Source organism: Cetorhinus maximus, chromosome 1 (genome assembly GCF_964194155.1).
Source record: "Cetorhinus maximus chromosome 1, sCetMax3.hap1.1, whole genome shotgun sequence".
Classification (NCBI taxonomy): Eukaryota; Metazoa; Chordata; class Chondrichthyes; order Lamniformes; family Cetorhinidae; genus Cetorhinus; species Cetorhinus maximus.
The window spans coordinates 237,259,760-237,279,440 of NC_135879.1; the positions used below are offsets into that span (position 1 = coordinate 237,259,760).

At 47.2% G+C, this 19,681-nt stretch overlaps 1 protein-coding gene across 1 annotated transcript in view; it reads left to right on the forward strand.

The window, feature by feature from the left end:
• The window catches only part of LOC144688041 (dedicator of cytokinesis protein 2-like), a 1,154,257-nt gene that overhangs the window by 1,098,266 nt on the left and 36,310 nt on the right, over positions 1-19,681 (forward strand). The window contains exons 41-43 of the mRNA XM_078554696.1: positions 12,764-12,905; positions 14,879-14,960; positions 18,583-18,667. Coding sequence (XP_078410822.1) covers positions 12,764-12,905; positions 14,879-14,960; positions 18,583-18,667 — 309 coding nt within the window. The remainder of the gene's footprint in view (positions 1-12,763; positions 12,906-14,878; positions 14,961-18,582; positions 18,668-19,681) is intronic.

Here is a 19,681-nt window from a genome sequence, read left to right on the forward strand (position 1 = left end):
TTTCTTCCAATTAAATATTGGAAGACCAAAGCCATTGTCTTCAGTCCCCACACAAAACTCCATTCCTTAGCTACCAATTTCATCCCTCTCCCTAAGAACCATATGAGACTTAACCAGACTGTCCACAGCCCCTGTGTTATATTTGACCCTGCAATTGGTTCCTGACCACATATCTGCATTGTCACTAAGACCAGCTATTTCCACATCTGTCACATGGCCCACCTCCTCATCTTCTCAGCTCACCTGAGACCAGAAAATGTGTGGAGCAGGTCAAGATCATTGTAAAGCAGACCGGGAAGAGTGTGAAGCAGGTTAGGACCTCTTTGAGCCGACCATAAAGAGTGTGAAGCATGTTAGGATCACTGTGAAGCAGACCAGGATCACTGTGAAGCAGACCGGGGGGAGTGTGAAGCAGGGTAGGATCACTGTGAAGCAGACCGGGATCACTGTGAAGCAGATTGGGAGGAGTGTGAAGCAGGGTAGGATCACTGTGAAGTAGACCAGGATCACTGTGAAGCAGAGCGGGAGGAGTGTGAAGCAGGGTAGGATCGCTGTGAAGCAGGGTAGGATCACTGTGAAGCAGATTGGGAGGAGTGTAAAGCAGACCAGCAAGAGTCTGAAGTAGGTCAGGATGACTTTGAAGCAGACTGGGAGGAGTTTGAAGCAGGTCAGGATCACTGTGAAGCAGACCAGGAATTGTTTGAAACGGGTCAGGATCACTGTGAAGCAGACTGGGAGGAGCATGAAGGAGATCAGAATCATTATGTGAATCAGATCAGGAAAAATCTGAAGTAGGTCAGGATCACTGTGAAGCAGACTGGGAGGATTGTGAAGCAGGTCAGTATCACTGTGAAGCAGACCGGGAAGAGCGTGAAGGAGATCATAATCACTATGCGAAGCAGGTCAGGAAAAGTCTGAAGTAGATCAGGATCACTGTGAAGCAGACCGGGAGGATTGTGAAGCAGGTCAGGCTGACTGTGAAGCAGACTGGGAGGAGTGTTAAGTAGACCGGGATCACTGTGAAGCAGGCCAGGAGGAGCATGAAGGAGATCAGAATCACTAAATGAAGCAGGTCAGGAAAATTCTGAAGTTGGTCAGGATCACTGTGAAGCAGACCAGGAGGATTGTGAAGCAGGTCAGTGTCACTGTGAAGCAGACCGGGAGGGGCATGAAGGAGATCAGAATCACCATGTGAAGCAGGTCAGGAAAAGTCTGAAATAGGTCAGGATCACTGAAATGAGAGAAACAGAAAAAACATCAAACTGTGAATCACAGGAAGGTAGTGAGTTGATTGGCTGGGGAATATTGTAGTTTTGTTTTTCTTTATCCAAAATTAAGGAGTTAGTCTGAGGAGCTGGGAAGTTAAACATTTCATTATTTTTTCAATAATATTTTTTTTTGAAAGCATTTCAATTGATCTGCGTTTGTATAAGTGACAACAGAAGAAGGGAAGTGAGTAGCTGGTGAGTCTTTATTTCTTAAGTAGTAAGTGTTAATACCCAATAGATAGAGGAATGGGAGGCCAGCTCTGACCCCTGAAGTACACATCCTGTTCCATGCAGGAACTCCAAGACATGCCCTGTGTCCTAGATAGCCATATGTGCAGGAAGTGCAGTCAGTTGCAACAGCCTGGGTTTGGGTTTTGGAGCCTGAGTAGCAGCTGGCGCTAGTGCAGTGCATTTGTGTGGTTGAGAGCTTTGTGGATAGCATGTTTATAGATGTGGTCACTGCGCAGCTTAAAAGTGTGCAGGGAGAGAGGGAATGGGTGACCACCAGACAGTCACTAAGAAATAGGCAGGAGTCCCCTAAATGCGTCTCACTCTCCAACCAGTTCTGAATGCTGATGAAAGTGAATGGTTCATCCAGAGTGTGCAGACAGAGCCATGTTCCTGGCACCATGTTTGGCTCAGGTGTACAGGGGAGCACAAAGAAGACTGAAAGAGCAACATTGATAGGGCTGACAAGTGGAAAGTAACATTCGTGCCACACAAGTGCCAGGCAATGATCATCTCCAACAAGAGAGAAACTAACCATCGCCCCCTTGACATTCGATGGCATTAACGTCACTGAATCCCCCACTATCAACATCCAGAAACTGAACTGGACTAGCCATATAAATAGTGTGGCTACAAGGGCAGGTCAGAGGCTAGGAATCGTGTGACAATTAGCTCACCTCCTGACTCCCCAAAGCCTGTCCACCATCTACAAGGCACAAGTCAGGAGTGTGATGGAATACTCTTCCTTGCCTGGATGAGTGCAGCTCCCACAACATTCAAGAAGCTTGGCACCATCCAGGACAAAGCAACTTGCTTGATTGGCACCCCACCCACTCCCTCCACCACTGACGCACAGTGGCATTGGTGTGTACTAACTACAAGATGCACTGCAGAAACTCACCAAGGCTCCTTAGACAGCACCTTCCAAAACCATGACCACTACCTTCTAGAAGTACAAGGGCAGCAGGTACATGGGAACACCACCAACTGGAAGTTCCCCTCCAAGTCACTCACCATCCTGACTTGGAAATATATCGCCGTCCCTTCACTGTCGCTGGGTCAAAATCCTGGAATACCGATCCTAACAGCACTGAGGGTGTACCTACACCACAGAGATTGCAGTGGTTCAAGAAGGCAGCTCACCACCACCTTCTTAAAGGCAATAAGGCATGGGCAATAAATGCTGCAGAGCCAGTGATGCCCACATCTCATAAACTAATTAAAAAAAAACCTTATATTAGGAGACCAATATCAGAACAGTTATGTATCATCATATAAACCAATTAGCATTGATTCCCTTAATGGCCTTGGGAACTAATAATAATGTTACTGATGATGTATGGTCGTGACTTATAGCATTTTATTTCTAATTACACTGCATACTGGTGCTTCACTGTGACAAAGTATATATTAGCTTGGTGGTAAAGAAATGGAAGCACTAAGACTCTCTCACAGGTCAGCTAAAAACAAGCAGCACAGATAGATGGTCCCACATCCCTCACAGGTCACTTTAAAACTCAAGAGCTAAGACACTTGTTAAAAGCAAGTGTTTGATAAATTTGTAAAATTATTTTCAAGTGACCAGTTGGGTAGATAAAGGGAGAGATGAGGGTGTATGGTGTAAGAGGAAATCTAGCAGGATGGATTGAACATTGGTTGATGGAGAGGAAACACAATTCGGGTAGATGGGTATTCCTGCGATTGGAGTCAGATTAGACATGATGTGCAGAGGGGATCAGTGCTAGGTCCATTTTTATTTGAGGTGTATTTTAGGTAAATGATGCTTGGATACATAGAGGTCTTGTGGTACAGTGGGTAGTGTCCCTGCCTTTGAGCCATAATCACTGAGTTTAAGACAGAACTTGATGGCTAAGGAAGGTGCATTCACAACGCAGCCAAATTTTGATTATCAACCTGGATTATCCTTCCAATGTATGGCAGGCAGGAAGAGGAGGGGAGATTCCTGGTCAGCCATGTGATGGAAAGAAGATTGGAGCCTCCACCATCACTCTCTGTCACTCCAGACTACAACATGCATGTTGCCACAGCAACCCAGCCTCCCTGAGTGAGCTTTAACACACTACCACTTGGGTACAAGGGAACACAGTCCTGAAATCTGCTGATGGCAGCAAAGGCAGGTATTTGGCAATGAGGGGGAAAAAGAAAGACTTCAGAGCAACACAAGCAAGTTAGAAGAATGGACAGAGGGGTGTCAGATGCACTTTATTATGGATAAATGTAAAGTGACATATTTTGACAAGGAATGGAAGGATTCACGTGATGGGAAGACATTGAAAGATGAGGATGAACAGAAAGATCTGAGGGCCCAAATATCAAATTCACTGCAAGTGAGAATTCAAGCACATTAAGCCAGTAAGAAATCCAATAGTGTTTTGCATTTAATAAATAGCAACATAGGGTAAAAGATTGAAGAAGATGGTGCATTAATACAAATAATTGATTAGGCCACAGATAATATGCTGATTGCTTTTGGGCGGCCTATTACATAAAACGAGGAAAGCTTACATTCCTATAGCACCTTTCACAACGACCAGACCTGCTCATGAAATACATTTGAAGTGTCATCACTGTTGAAATTTAGGAAACTCAGCAGCCAATCTGCATGCAGCAAACTCCGACAAACAACAAGATGACAATGTCCAGATCATCTATTTTTTGTAATGTTGATTCGGGGTAAATATTAGCCAGGACACCGGGGTAACTCCCGTGCTTTTCTTCGAATGGTGCCACAGGACCTTTTACACCCACCTGAGAGAGCAGGCTCGGTTTAATGTCAGATGAAAGACTTCACCTCCAATAGGATCAGCCCTTATTTTGTGCTAAAGTCTTTGGGCGGAATAAAAGTTGTTTTACCCGGCCAGCCACAATGGCGGGTTTTGCGCCGTATTGTCCCATTCCCGCCTCATTCATTTTACAACCGGGGGAAACATGCCGTCTCGCTGGCGGGTGACCTCCCATTCTCCCACCATGACGTCACCTTGCCGTTTCCTCTCACAGGGCACCATACTTAAACAGCAGCCGCACGCGCACTTCTCAATGCTTCCAGCCCAGGACTGCTCCGGTGAAGATATGGCCCCAAAAGCCAAGAAGAGTGCAGCTCCCCCTATTCAATGACACATCCCTGGGCTGCCTTCAGGACAGCGTGGAGGCCCGCCCCGATGCCCTCTACCCCCGCTCTGGCTGCAGGAGATCCATCAGTCTCACCACTCTGGCTTGGGAGGCGGAGGCAGGGGTGGTCAGCGCCAATGTTGTACACAAAAGGTTGGCCATCCAGTGCAGAAAGAGGATGAATGTTCCCATCTGTGCCGCCAAGGTAAGGCAACCAGCTCATCACTCTAAACTCTCACACTCACAAGGCCATCGCACATTCACTGGCATCTCACTCACTGCCAGCTCATGGGACAACACCACTCACTCTCTCACACACACCCTCACATCCCCATCTGACCTCATCTCCTCTGGGGACTGCCTCCTCAGCCCGCACCATCTCGAGGCCACTTGCACAGATCAACATGTGCCCCTCGCACACCCTGGGATGCCCCCCTTCCCTAGTACAGCCCTCGCCCTGCAGCCTTGCCTGAGGCCACTTCTCCCCGTTCCCAAGCAAGCCCCAGCCCTGCAGCCGTTGAAAAGTCACCCCCGCTTTATGGCTGCTCCGGTAGGCAGAGTCGGTTTAAACAAACAAACATCAAAGTCTCGAGCGAAGTGCAGCTCGCCAGGCGCACATCACTCACGTACAGTTGTGAAACACGTCGGTGCGCAATCACACCAACGTGCCTGGATGATCCAACATGGGGGGGGATGATTCCAGCGAGCAGGGCTTATAATGAGATGCTAAGGTATTGAAATTAGGTTCCCGACCTGCAGCGGCGGAAGATGCAGCCCCACCATTGACGGACGATCGCAAACTAGTTTCATGTCGGCATGAAACCGATTTTGGCCTTCTCGCCATATTGTACCCCTCGAAACCACCCCCCCCCCCCCCCCCCCCACCACCACCACCACCTGCCATGACACTCGACGCCAGCGGGCTTAAAAATTCCGGTCCTTAAGTGTGATTTGAATCCACAACTTTGTGAGTCAGAGGCTAGAGCCACAGCTAACAGAAAAGGCATGGTGATGATGAAAAGCAAAAGATGTAGATTGACCAGGATGATGCGAGGATTGGGATATTACAGTAACGAGGGCACATAAGTCCTCATAATTGACTATCTGCATTGGAGCAGGCAAGGAATAAAGTTTTCAAATTGTAAAGCGTCTTGGGAGATTGAACCAGGGAAAGATTATTTCTCCTAATTCGGGAGCCGGCAATGAGGAGTTATCTATTTAACTAGGGCCATGAAGAAGGACGTTAAAATAAATTGCTTTAAACAAAGATTGCTGAAGCTTGGAATGCTTTGAGACAGGGAATAGCTGATGTACAGACTATCGCGTCTTTTTAGGGAAAACATTCCCGGCAGAGAAAGATACAGCGGAGTGAACTGGCCAGTGTAATAGTTTTGGATTCCTGCTGTAAAGCGCTGGTACAAACACAATGGATCATCAAATAGCCTCCTTCTATGTTGTAGACTTCTATGCTTCAGTAATCCTATACCCATAATTGTCAGGGACGTATAAAGCGTAAGAATCTGTATCAACAGGAAATGAGCATTTAACGTAACGAATCCACTCTTGTTTAAATAGATCATCCCTTTCCCCTTTCTGCATTGTCTGGGCTTGGGTATCACTGGCAAGTACAGAATTCATTGCCCACCCTGACTTGGTATGATGTTATATAATTAAGAGGCGAGCTGGATCTCTTCAGAAGAAAGTCAGGAGTGACGCACGTTGGTGAGGGACTGGAATCACATGTAGGCCAGCCCTGGCAGGACAGCAGATTCCCTTCCCTAACTGGCATTAGCAGTTGGGTATTTCAAATAATCCAATAGCTTCACAGCTGCATTTTATTCCATTAAACGAGGGAGTGGATGTTCGCAAGTCAAGCCAACTCCATAGGCCTGTAAAAATAGCAGTGGGACCCATTTCCGACATTCCCACCCCCATTCCCAGCGCTGGCAATTTTCAACAGTGCTGGATAAGGGTGTAGATAGACAGCTCGCACCCTGCATTCCCGACTTGGCCAGCTCCATTGCAGGGTTGGCATCTCATGACTCCCTGCAATTTTCATGGAGTTGATCCAGCGCCTCAAGAACATGTGGTTCAATGCTCCTCAGAGGACTCTAATGCAGATTTGGGAACCTTTTGTAAGGTATGTTTACAAGTTCCTACCCTGCACCAATGCCTTGCATGCTTCCCATGCCCCTTCCATGCCATCCATGCCCCAATGCCCCTTCCATGCACCCCCTGCATCCTCCATGCCCACTCACCCAGTATACACTATAGAACCAGTGAGCTGTATAATAAGTCTTGAAATCACTTAAATAAATACCCATTCAGAAATCAACTTTGAAAAAAAACTGCTGCTCTTATAACTTTAGAAGAGTATCTATCAGACAGAGCCTGGGTTTGGGTATCACTAACAAGGAGCACATCTATTGCCCACATTATAGTTTCAATAGCAGAGGTTTTACCTCACATTATACCTCCTAACCTTGTTCAAATAAACATTAAAACATCTGTAAATGCCATCAACAGAAACAAATGACCAGCCATCTGTTTCTTAGCTGGCCTTATTGTGAATGCCTGGCTGAGCTTCAAGACTCACTAATTGATTAACTCAGCATGAGTTTGTTTGCACAGTAGAAGTGGAGTATTTGCTTTGGTTGATTGACAGTTTCACAAGGTTATAATAAGTTATCCTTTGCTTGAACTCTTTCCTTCAATGTTTCTATGATTATTTGGACAAGATTAAGAGGTGTGAAGTGAGGTAAAGCTTGTTATTGATACCATAATGGCTTTGTCTGCTTGATATTTATATAGAGTTGTGATAGCATCAATGTTTTTCAAATTAGATTTCCAAATAGGTGTTTTCTATGTGCATTTCAAGGCTTCCCATTGTTATTTTATGGCTCTTTGGTTCTATAGAGCATACTGGGTGAGTGGGCATGGAGGATGCAGGGGGCCATGAAAGTGGAATGAGGACATGGAAGTAGCATGGGGAATGGGTGAGGGGGTGTGAGGGGTGGTGGCTAGAGGGCCAATAGCTTTTAATACAACTGGGATGAAATCCCAGAGAACTAAGGTGGGTCTTCTAACCAGCCCACCTTGCACTTGCCCACCTTCTTGGCCGTCTCCGAACTGCCTCTGGAAACAGAGGGCTCGATTCCATCCTGCCCCCACCACCCTGGAATGAAAATATGATGGGTGAAGGACCTTTGAAAGGAGATGGGCCTGACAAGTCAGGAAATGGTCCAACTCGAGCTTCCTGCCTTGATGGCGAAAATCCAGCCATAAGTTTCGGTCTCTTACAGCATCAAGAAGTTCCATTTAAGTTGTCCTATCAATTGGAGGAGTTCTGAGGCAGGTGGATGTGGACAGTAGCATAGTGGTAAGGCTACTAGACCAGTAATTCAGAGGCCTGGGCTAATGCTGTCAAGACATGAACTCAAATCCCACCACAGCAGAGGTGGTGGCATAGTGGCATTGTCACTGGGCTATTTATCCCTCCACGGCAGATGGTGGAATTTGAATTCAATAAATATCTGGAATTAAAAGTCTAATGATGACCATGAAACCATTGTCAATTGTTGTGAAACCCATCTGGTTCACTGGTGCACTTTAGGGAAGGAAATCTGCCGTCCTTACCTGGTCTGGCCTACATGTGACTCCAGACCCACAGCAACGTGGTTGGCCTAGAAAGCCACTCAGTTGTGTTAAACTGCTACAAAGCCTAAAAGGAATGGAGCCAGATGGAGGGCCTAGGCATCAGGAACAGCCCTGCAAAATCCTCCTTACTAACATCAGGGAATCATACCTTACAGATAATGTCCCTAAGTCACCATCACCATCCCTGTAAAGACAGAAGTGGCAGCACAATGTTTTACAGTCAGCAAGCCCTGGGAGTCCTCAATATTGACGGTGGACCCTCTGAGGTCTTGTGGCATCAGGTCAAACAAGGAAACTTCCTGCTGATTACCATGTACTGCACCCCCTCAGCTGATGAATCAGTGTTCCTCCATGTTGAACACCATTTAGAGGAAACACTGAGGGTGACAAGAGCACAAAATGTACTCTTGGTGGGAGACTTTAATGTCCATTAGCAAGAGTGGCTTGGTAGCACCACTGCAGACCATGATGGCCGAGTCCTAAAGGACATAGCTGCTAGACTGGATCTGAGGCAGGTAGTGAGGGAACCAACAAGAGGGAAAAACATCCTTGACCTCATCCTCACCAACCTGCCTGCGGTAGATGCATCTGTCCATGACAGTATCAGTGGGAGTGACCATCGCACGGTACTTGTGGAGACAAACTCCCATCTTCACATTAAGAATACCGCCCATTGTGTTGTGTGGCACTACCACCATGCTAAATGGGATAGATTCCGAACAGATCTAGCACGAGGCGCTGTGGGCCATCGGCAGCAGCAGAATTGCACTCAGGCACAACTTGTAACCTCCTGGCCTGGAATATACACCCCTTCACCATTACCAAGGCAATGGCCCAATGAAGAGATGGAGTCATACCTAGCACAAAGGAAGATGATTGCGGTTGTTGGAGGTCAGTCATCTCAGCTCCAGGACATCACAGCAGGAGTTCTTCAGGGTAGTGTCCTCAGCCCAACCATCTTCAGCTGCTTCATCAATGGCCTTCCTTCCATCATAAGGTCAGCAGTGGGCATGTTCGCTGATGATTGCACAATGTTCAGCACCATTCGCGATTCCTCAGATATTGGAACAGTCCATGTCCAAATGCAACAAGACCTGGACAATATCCAGGCTTGGGCTGACAAGTGGCAAGTAACATTCGTACCACATAAGTACCAGACAATGACCATCTCCAACAAGAGATAATCTAACCATCGCCCTTTGACATTCAATAGCGTTACCATAACTGAATCCCCCAATATCAACATCCTGGGGGTTACCATCAACCAGAAACAGAACTGGACTAGCCATATAAATACTATGGCTACAAGAGCAGGTCAGAGGCTAGGAATCCTGTGATGAGTAACTCACCTCCTGACTCCCCCAAAGCCTGTTCACTATCTACAAGACACAAGTCAGCAGTGTGATGGAATACTCTCCACTTGCCTGGATGAGTGAAGCTCCCACAACACTCAAGAAGCTTGACACCATCCAGGACAAAATAGCCGCTTGATTGGCACCACATCCACAAATATTCACTCCCTCCACCACTGCACAGTAGCAGCAGTGTGTACCATCTACAAGATGCACTGCAGAAACTCATCAAGGCTTCTTAGACAACACCTTCCAAACCCACAACTACTACTCTAGAAAGACAAGGGCAGCAGATACATAGGAACTCCACCACCTGGAAGTTCCCCTCTAGTCACACACCATCCTGACTTGGGAATATATCGCCGTTCCTTCACTGTTGCTGGGTCAAAACCCTGGAACTCCCTTTCTAACAGCACTGTGGGTGTACCTACACCACATGGACTGCAGTAGTTTAATATGGCAGCTCAACACCACCTTCTCAAGGGCATCTAGGGGTGGGCAAGAAATGTTGGCCCAGCCACCGAAGCCCACGGCCCGTGGATCAATAAAAAAAAATGTGGGTCCTTGTCCAAGGCCTTGCTAAAATCCATGTAGACTACATCAAACGCGTTACCCTCACTGATCCTCCTTGTTACCTCCTCAAAAAGCTCCACCAAATTAGCCAGACATGACCTGCTTGGGTGAATGGTGGATACAATCGTAGCCTTCGAAGGGGAATTGGGTAAATTCTTGAAGTCAAAAAATATTGCAAGTATACGGGGAATGAACAGAGGAGTGGGACTAACCAGATCTCTCTTAAAAAGAGCTGACGCCGACTTGATGGGCCGAATGGCCTCCTTCTGTGCTGTACTGTTCTATGGTTCTGATTTGAATGAGGAAGCAGATGGGGATATGGGGTGGGTGGGGGGCCCTGAATCTTTAGTGTTTGGTCTCAGTGTCTTAAGGAGAGATGTGAGAAAATTTGTGTTGGTGGTGGGGACGGTGGGTGGGAGAATGAGGAAACGAGAAACAGATTGTAAAGGGGAAACAATAATGGAAGGCAAAAGCTGCAGTAGCTGATCAGTCTGCATATAAATGAGCTTCGGAGATGGATTGAAACTGTCGCGAACCAAACATCTCAGGTCCTCTTAGAAATAAGAAAAATGAAGAGGTATATTTAAATTCAAATGAAACATCAGGTTGTTAATGGATTTTTCAAGCACTATCTTTGAGTAATGATATTTTTCTGATAGTGTCGGTCCCCTGAATGTACAAAAACCCAGGCATTAATCCCCGAGAGTTGATTCAGGAGCTCGAAAGGAGAAAGAATTTGATCTGTGATTTTCTTTTCTCTCCTAATAAGCTGATGGGCAAATGAAAAGGGTGATACATGCATGTGTAATACTTAAGGAATCAAATGATATTTAAGGACAGGAAGCCGAAAGGGACTCACCAGCAAGTTCGTGAGAACCCCAGAAAAGTCAATAACAAGAACTGACCTCAGGCCAATGAAGCTTGTCTCCCCGACACCTTTGCTCTCCCTCTATGGTGCCTCGTGTTGATGGAGTGCTGCACTGTGAGGGATGCACTTTTCAGATGAGACAGTAAGCCAAGGAGTGGATGTGAAAGATCCCATGGCACTATTTTGAAGGAGAGCAGTAGAGTTATCCATGCTTTCCTGGTCAATATTTATGCCTCAGTAAATGCCACAAAAATAGATGATCTGGTCCTTCCACATTACTGTGACTGTGCAAAATGGCTGCCACATTGCTTACATCACAACAGTGGCTACAATTCAAAAGTTGGCTGTAAAGTGCTTTGGGATGTCTAGTGGGCCTGAAAAGTGCTTCATAAGTGCAAGCCTTTCTCTTTTCAATATTATGATTGGATTGGATGTGATGGTAACAGAGAAGTAATTTCTACCTGTGTATGTCCAGAACAATTAAGGCAATAGAAAAGTGACATCCACTAACAGCCCAGAAGGAAGAAACAGTAAAAACTGAGAAATAAGAATACTGGCCCGACCTGGTCTTGCGTACCTTAAAATGGAACACCAGTGAAACTGGGAAGTAAGAGTACAGGTCCGGACTGTTTTTTTTTCCCTTCTGGGAGATTAAGGGTAGAACTTTACCGTCTCCAGCCAGCAGGTGGAGGGGCTGGTAAAATTCCCACCGACCACCCCCCCCCACCGCCTCTGCAATTTTATGGTGGGACAGGCGAGACCTAGGCTGGCCCACCTGCCCTTGCCCCAATTGACACCATTAAAGTGGGAAGTTCATGACCACACAAGAGCTGTTTCCCACCTAGCCTTAATTTTCACGAATGGTGGGAGAAGCCCAGAAAGTGAACCTGCTCAGTGTTTGGCAGGAGGCTGGGAGGGGTGCCGGGTGATGCCTTCCATCAACGGCCTCCTTTCAAAGGCCCACAATCAGATTGGCGGGTGGCTGTCTGAGGTGGGATTTCCTCCTAACTGAGGCTGGAAGTCCCGTCTCCAGCCAAGTAACACTCCGTGGAACGCTAAATGGCTGTGGGGCAGCCAGTGTCAGTGGGGATGTGTTCCCTACTGGCCCATCGGGTGGCGGGAAGGGGGGGAGACACCACCATCTGAAAAATACTGGCCTAAGTGAAGCGTTGAACTTTTTCTTGACACAGAATGTGATGAGCATGTGGAGCTCACTGCCACATGAAACCACTGAGGCTGATAATGCATTGAAAGAGTGGCTTGGCGCATTAGTGTAGGAGATGGTCAGAACAGGTATGTGGACTGGAAGGGGTAATTAGTGAGAGGGGGGCTCGAGTGGAGCTTAAGCACCAGCATAGAGTGTTTGGGCTGAATGTCCTGTCATTTTGTTTCTATGTTATTCCATGTAACAAGGATAGTAATTGGGTTTGGATCTATTCGCGCACGTGGAGGATAAAAACCAACACCAATAATATTTCTGACCCTGCGGATTAATCCTGTGTCACTTTCTCAGAAGAGTTTAATGCCTCCCTTGTGCCTTGTCAACTGAATCTCAGGAGGGTGTCACAGGGGCAATATGCAAGACACGTTCCTTGGTTTTGAATGTTTTATTACATTAATAGTGCTAATTGTTCTTGTCGCTACATCCCAGCTAACCACACACCATTCTGCTGTCGTTGTCCTTTCAGAATAGGGTCTTCATTCACCGGGGGAAGGAGTATGAACGGAGGGAAGATTTTGAACAGATGCTCCTGACGCAGTTCCCAAATGCGGAGTTGATGAAAACAACATCGCCCCCTGGAGAGGAGATCAAGAACTCTCCTGGACAATGTATCCTTTCAGCTGAGGCACTCGGATGAGTAGATGTGCATAGAGAGAGGGGAATGGGGTGGGTGGGGAATAACCCTCTGGGATAGCGTGTAGAATGATTGGCGTCCTTGGACACCCAAATAACCTTTCCCTTCCTTCTTAGTTTCTCACCACTTAGAAAGTTATTAGACCTAAAGTAGATGACCTCTCCATTGCCCACGCTGAACTCAATCTATCATAGCTTTGTCCACTCACTTCATCTATCTTTCTCACTCCTTAAATTCCAGTCCCACCTAATTTAGTGTGACCTGGATATATAACTCTTCGTTCCATCATCCAAGTCAGTCATAAAAGTTGTGAAAGTTTGAGGCGCAGAATAGATCTCTGAGGAATACTGCTTGTCACAACGTACCAAGAGTGTATACCCTTTGTCCCCACTCCTTATCTTCTACCTTCCAACTAATTTTCAACCCAAGTCAAATGATTACTTCCAATTCTGTGCCAGTAATCAAATGCCCACTAGATGTCCATGTAGAGTCATAGAATAATACAGTGCAGTAGGAGGCCCTTCAGCCCATCATGCCTTGGCTGGATCTTTCATAGAGCTATCCTAGTAGCCCCACCACCCCCTGCTCTTTCCACATAACCCTGTGTTTTACTTTTCCCTTCAGGTATTTATCCAATTCTCTTTTGACAGTCACTGCTTCCTATCAGTGCATTCCAGGTCACAGCTCACTGTGTAAAAAAGGTTTCCTCAGGTCGCCTCTAGTTCTTTTGCCAATCATCTTAAATCGGTGTCCTCTGTCTGTGCACCCTTCTGTCGATGGACACAGTTTGTCCTTAGCTACTGCTTTATATAGAGAACATCCATAGACAATGGAGTTGTTGACTAATCATAGACATCAAGCTCTATGAATGAGTCCATGACAGACTCAGTCATGAGGTGAGGTAAACCCCTCATGGTGGTGAGCTTTAGGAACCGTAGATCCAAAGTCATCTGTTCCTCCCAAGCATGTTATGCCCACCACACGTCATGTCTCAAATCATTAAATACTGAACCCAAAAATGTAAATAGCTGGAAGAAATCTAATTAGCCTTTGAATGGATCAATACTAACTGCTTCTATTCCCTTGTTATGGAGTCTATTCCATGGGCTAACCACTTACTCACTAAAATATTGGGATGAACTTTATGTCCAAGGTTGAAGTCCGGCCACAGGGACTGAAAGCGGGGGAGGGGCGAGGGGGGTGTGTGGGTGGGGCCAAGCTCGCTTCAGTGGGGCCAAGCCTACTTCAGTGGGGGGGGCAGCGGGACCCAGAGCGGCGTTTTGCCAGCGGCATGCCAATGAAGAGGTTGCCACCGGAGCTACCAGCCCCTGAAGGATTGCCGCCCTTCCCCAAGAGGGGTGCATTGATGGCTGGCACCCTCGGAGAGGGGTAAGTGGGTTGAGGGGTAACTGGGGCCTGGTGGGCAGGCTCTGTGGTGATCAGGTGTTGGCAGGGGTAGGTGGACAGCAATTTACAGACAGCAAGCTTAACCAGCCAGCAATGTGATAATGACTGGATGGTCTGTCATTAGTGATGTTGACTGAGAGATAAATATTGACAAGGACGTTGGGGAGAACTCCTGGGCTCTTCTTCAAAATAGTGCCATGACTTTTATCATCACTTTGAGAGGCCAGTCCTGGCCTTGGTGTAATGCCTTACCCAAAAGACAGCACCTCTGACAGCGTAACACTCCCTCAGTTATGCGCTGGACGATTTGCTCACATCTCTAGTCAGAACTTGAACCTGCAACCTTCTGGCTCAGAGAAGAGTGTGTGACCCACTGGCCATGACTGACACCAGATCTATGTCTGTGACAGGCTGAAAGCCCTTCTGTTATCCAGCTACGTCCTATTTTGCACCCTTTCAAACTGACTTTCTCCCATTTCCCTCGACGTAGCCACAACATTGCTGCCCTCTTGTGTTCCTTTCCTTTACTGCGACCTACAGTTGTCCAGTGCTTCATAGTGCAGCCAATCTTGGCTGAACAGCCACAATTTCACAACAAGAATGTCCCGGAGCAGATTGTGGGGTAAGTTAATTCTTTGCTGCGGCTGATGTGTTATTAAGTGCTACGTATGAAAATGGCTGGCAGGGTTTATCAATACTGTCCCATATTAATATTAATTACGCCTGGAACATTGTAACTAGACACTTCCTGACGCCCCTACTCGTCTCATAGCACCAGTCTCAAACTTGGCCAAGGAAACCTCCTGCTGATTACCACGTACCGCCCCCACTCTTCAGCTGATGAATCAGTGCTCCTCCATGTTGAACATCATTTGGAAGAAGCATTGAGGGTGGCAAGGGCACAGAATCTATTCTGGGTGGAGGACCCCAAATTCTCCATCACCAACAGTAGCTCAGGAATACCACTACTGACCGAGCTGGCTGGGTCCCAAAAGACAGAGCTGCTGGACTGGCCAGTCTTCACATTGAGGATACATACCCTCCATTTAATTGTGTGGCACTACCACTGTGCTAAATAAGTTAGATTTCAAACAGGTATAACAACTCAAGACTAGGCAACCATGAGGTGCTGTGGGCCATCAACAGCAGCAGAATGGTACTCAAACACAAACTGTAACCTCATGACCCGGCATATCCCCCACTCTACCATTACCATCAAGCTAGGAGATCAACCCCCCTGGTTCAATGATGAGTGCAGGAGCAGCACCAGGCTGCTCATATATAAACCCAGGCATACCTAAAAATGAGGCATCAACCTGGTGAAGCTACAACACAGGACTACTTGCGTGCCAAACAGCATAAGCAGCAAGTGATAGACAGAGCTAAACTCTGCAGTCCTGCCACATCTAGCCGTATATGGTGGTGGACAATTAAACAACTCACTGGAGGAGGAGGCTCCACAAATATTCCCATCCTCAATGATGGGGGAGCCCAGCACACCAGAGCAAAAGATAAGGCTGAAGCATTTGCAACAATCTTCAGCCAGAAGTGCAGAGTGCAAGCTCCATCTTGGCCTCCTCTGGAGGTCCCCAGCATCACGGATGCCAGTCTTTGGCCAATTCGATTCACTCAACGTGATATCAACAAACGGCTGAAGGCACTGGATACAGCAAAGGCTACAGGCTCTGACAATATTCCAGCAATAGCACTTGTGCTCCAGGACTTGCCACGCCCCGAGCCAAGCTGTTCCAGTACAGCTACAACAATGGGATCCACCCGGCAATGTGGAAAATTGCCCAGGTATGTCCCATACAGAAAAACAGAACAAATCCAACCCAACCAATTACCACCCCATCAGTCTACTCTCGCTCATTAGTAAAGTAATGGAATGAGTCATCGACAGTGCTATCAAGCAGCACTTGCTTAGCAATAACCTGCTCACTGATGCTCAGTTTGGGTTCCACCAGGACCACTCAGCTCCTGACCTCATTACAGCCTTGGTTGAAACATGGACAAAAGAGCTGAACTCCAGAGGTGAGGTGAGAGTGACTGCCCTTGACATCAAAGCAACATTTAACCAAGTGTGGCACCAAGGAGCCCTGGCAAAACTGGAGTCAATGGGAATCAGGGGGGAAAACTCTCCGCTGGTTGGAGTCATGCCTAGCACAAAGGAAGATCGTAGTGGTTGTTGGAGGACAGTCATCTCAGCTCCGGCTGGGCTGACAAGTGGCAAGTGACATTTGCAATGTGCCAGGCAATGACCGTCTCCAACAAGAGAGAATCTAACCATCGCCCCTTGATGTTCAATGGCATTATTATCACTAAATCCCCCAGTATCAACATCCTGGGGGTTGCCATTGACCAGAAACTGAACTAGATAGCTATATAAATACTGTGGCTACAAGAGCAGGTCAGAGGCTAGGAATCCTGCAACAAGTAGCTCACCTCCTGACTCCCCAAACCCTGTCCACCATCTACAAGGCATAAGTCAGGAATGTGATGGAATACTCTCCAGTTGCCTGGATGAGTGCAGCTCCCACAATACTCAAGAAACTTGACACCGTCCAGGACAAAGCAGCCCCCTTGATTGGCATCACTTCCACAAACGTTCACTTCCTCCACCACCGACGCACAGTAGCAGCAGTGTGGACCATCTACAAGATGCACTGCAGGAATTCAACAAGCGTCCTTAGGCAGCACCTTCCAAACACACGACCACTACCATCTAGAAGGGCAAGTGCAGCAGACATATGGGAACACCACCACCTGGAAGTTCACCTCCAAGCTATACACCATCCTGATTTGGAAATATATCACCGTTCTTTCACTGTCGCTGGGTCAAAATCCTGGAACACCCTCCCTAACAGCACTGTGGGTGTACCTACACCATAGGGATTGCAGCGGTTCAAGAAGGCAGCTCACCACCATCCTCTCAAGGGCAATTAGGGATGGGCAATAAATGCTGGCATAGCCAGCGACACCCACATCCCATGAACTAGTAAAGGATAATGGGCTGTGTTGTGAAGAGGTGCGGGTGTTTAAGACATGCCCACACAGAGCAGACCCCCGCATGGCAATTGCCAAAAAGATGACCACCCACACCCATTCCAGCTGTTCACTTACAAGTTCGACTTATATCAGTTCGACCGACATCTATGGCAACTGCCCTCTGAAATGTGCCTAGCTCGAAACTCAGCTTCATCGAACCACTGGGCCAGAAGTTCATTAATGCCAGCTTTCCCATCTTCTGACAATGAAAAAATAATAGAGGCAACCAGCGAAAATGCAGAATGCTTGTTATAAACTGGGATCCAAAGTGGAGCTATTTTTGGGAATCTCCTGCGTTCTCCCATTCCACATAAACAGCGCATCGGGATGTGCATGTCGCTGGCGAGGTCATCATTTATTCCCTTGTTGCCCTTGAGAAGGTGGTGGTTGGCTGCCTTCTTGAACCGCTGCAGTCCATGTGGTGTAGGTACACCCACAGTGCTGTTAGGGAGGGAGTTCCAGGATTTTGACACAGTGATATTGTTCCAAGTCAGATGGTGCACAGGTAGGGGGAAAAGGCAGGGCAATGGCACTAGGTCATTTGGAGAGCCGGTGCAGGCATGATGAGCTGAATGGCCTCTTTCTGTGCCGTTAAACTTCTGTGGTTATGTGTGAGGTTTGGATGGGAACTTGCAGGTGGTGGTGACCAATGCCAAGGAAACATCCGTGGCCACTTCTTCTTCCTCAGTTCTCTGCCCAAAGGTAGATCTGACCCACAGCCCCACAACTTCCACCATGGGTAGGGCAAGGAGGCCGGTCCCAAATCCACCCCAGCTGTTGGCACTAATCCACTTAGCCATCCTGCAACCTGCCTCTCCCCACCACCCCAAGGAGTCCGAACTGCTGTGACAACATGCACTTTACATGTATGTTGTAGCTCGTAGCTATGAATAGCAATGGCTGAGGCTTCAATTTTCTTCCCATCACATGGCTGACCAGGAATCTCTCCGCGCCCCTACCACCCGCTATTGGCGTTATGAGCACACCTTCCTTGGCCAGCAAGTCCTGGGTGGAACTTGAACTCAGAGGCAGCAATGCTACCCACCGCGCCACAAGACCTGCCAGTAGTCACTACCACTCCAGAAAAAAAACGGGATGATAAAACTGAGGAAACACAATTCGGCTTCAGGATGGCATTTTCAGGAGCATCTTCTGTGTTCATCTTCAAAAATTGTTTGCCCTTTTTTGTCCATCAGCTTCTTCAAGGCTAATAACGTTTCGAAGTTCAGCTACTCTAGGCCAATCAGAAGAGGGCCAAAGGACCCAGAGAATGAATTTGCTGTAAGTGCCTCTTTATCCATTATCTCTGAATCAGAACTTCTTGTAATCCATTAGAGCCACTGGTTATTTGCATTGTGCTTAATTTGACAGAAGCTTCCTTAGCTGCCTCTGTCTAGCTATCATCCATCCATCGTGGTCAATTAAAGAAACCACTTGCATTTATATAGCTCGTTCCATGATCTCTGATTATCTCCAAGTGCTTTACAGCCAGCGAAGTCCATTTGCAGTGTAGTTCACCGCTGTGCAAGATATGAGGCACCCAACTTGCACACAGCAAGCTCCCACAGACATCAATGTGATAATAGAACCATAGAAAAGTTAAGGTGCAGAAAGAGGCCATTCAGCCCATCGTGTTTGTGCCAGACACAAAAAAAAAGAGGAAAAGTAAATTAACTGTTCATTTTTAATCTGACTTCCCAGCACCTGGTCTGTAGCCTTGCAGGTTACAGCACTTCAGCTGCAGATCCTGGTACCTTTTAAATGAGTGTTTCAGCCTCAGCCACCAATTTAGACAGTGAATTTCAGAAGCCCACCACCCTCTGGGCGAAAAAGTTTTTCCTCATGTCCCCTCTAATTCTTCTACCAATCACCTTGAATCCATGTCCCCTGGTAATTTCATCATAGGATGTGGGCATCACTGGCTAGGCCAGCATTTATTGCCCATCCCTAATTGACCTTGTTCAGAGGGCATTTTTAAGAGTCAACCACATTGCTGTGGGTCTGGAGTCACATGTTGGCCAGACCAGGTAAGGATGGCATATTCCCTTCCCTAAAGGACCTCGTGAACTAGATGGGTTTTCACAACAATCGACAATGATTTTATGGTCATCACTAGACTTTTAATTCCAGATTTTTAATTGAAATGACTCCCCAGCGAGGGGAAACAGGCCTTTCCTGTCTACCCAGTCTAGGCCCCTCATAATTTTGTACACCTCTATTAGATCACCCCTGAGCCTCCTCTGTTCGAAGGAAAACAACCCCAATCTTTCCTCATTGCTGCAATTTTCAAGCCCT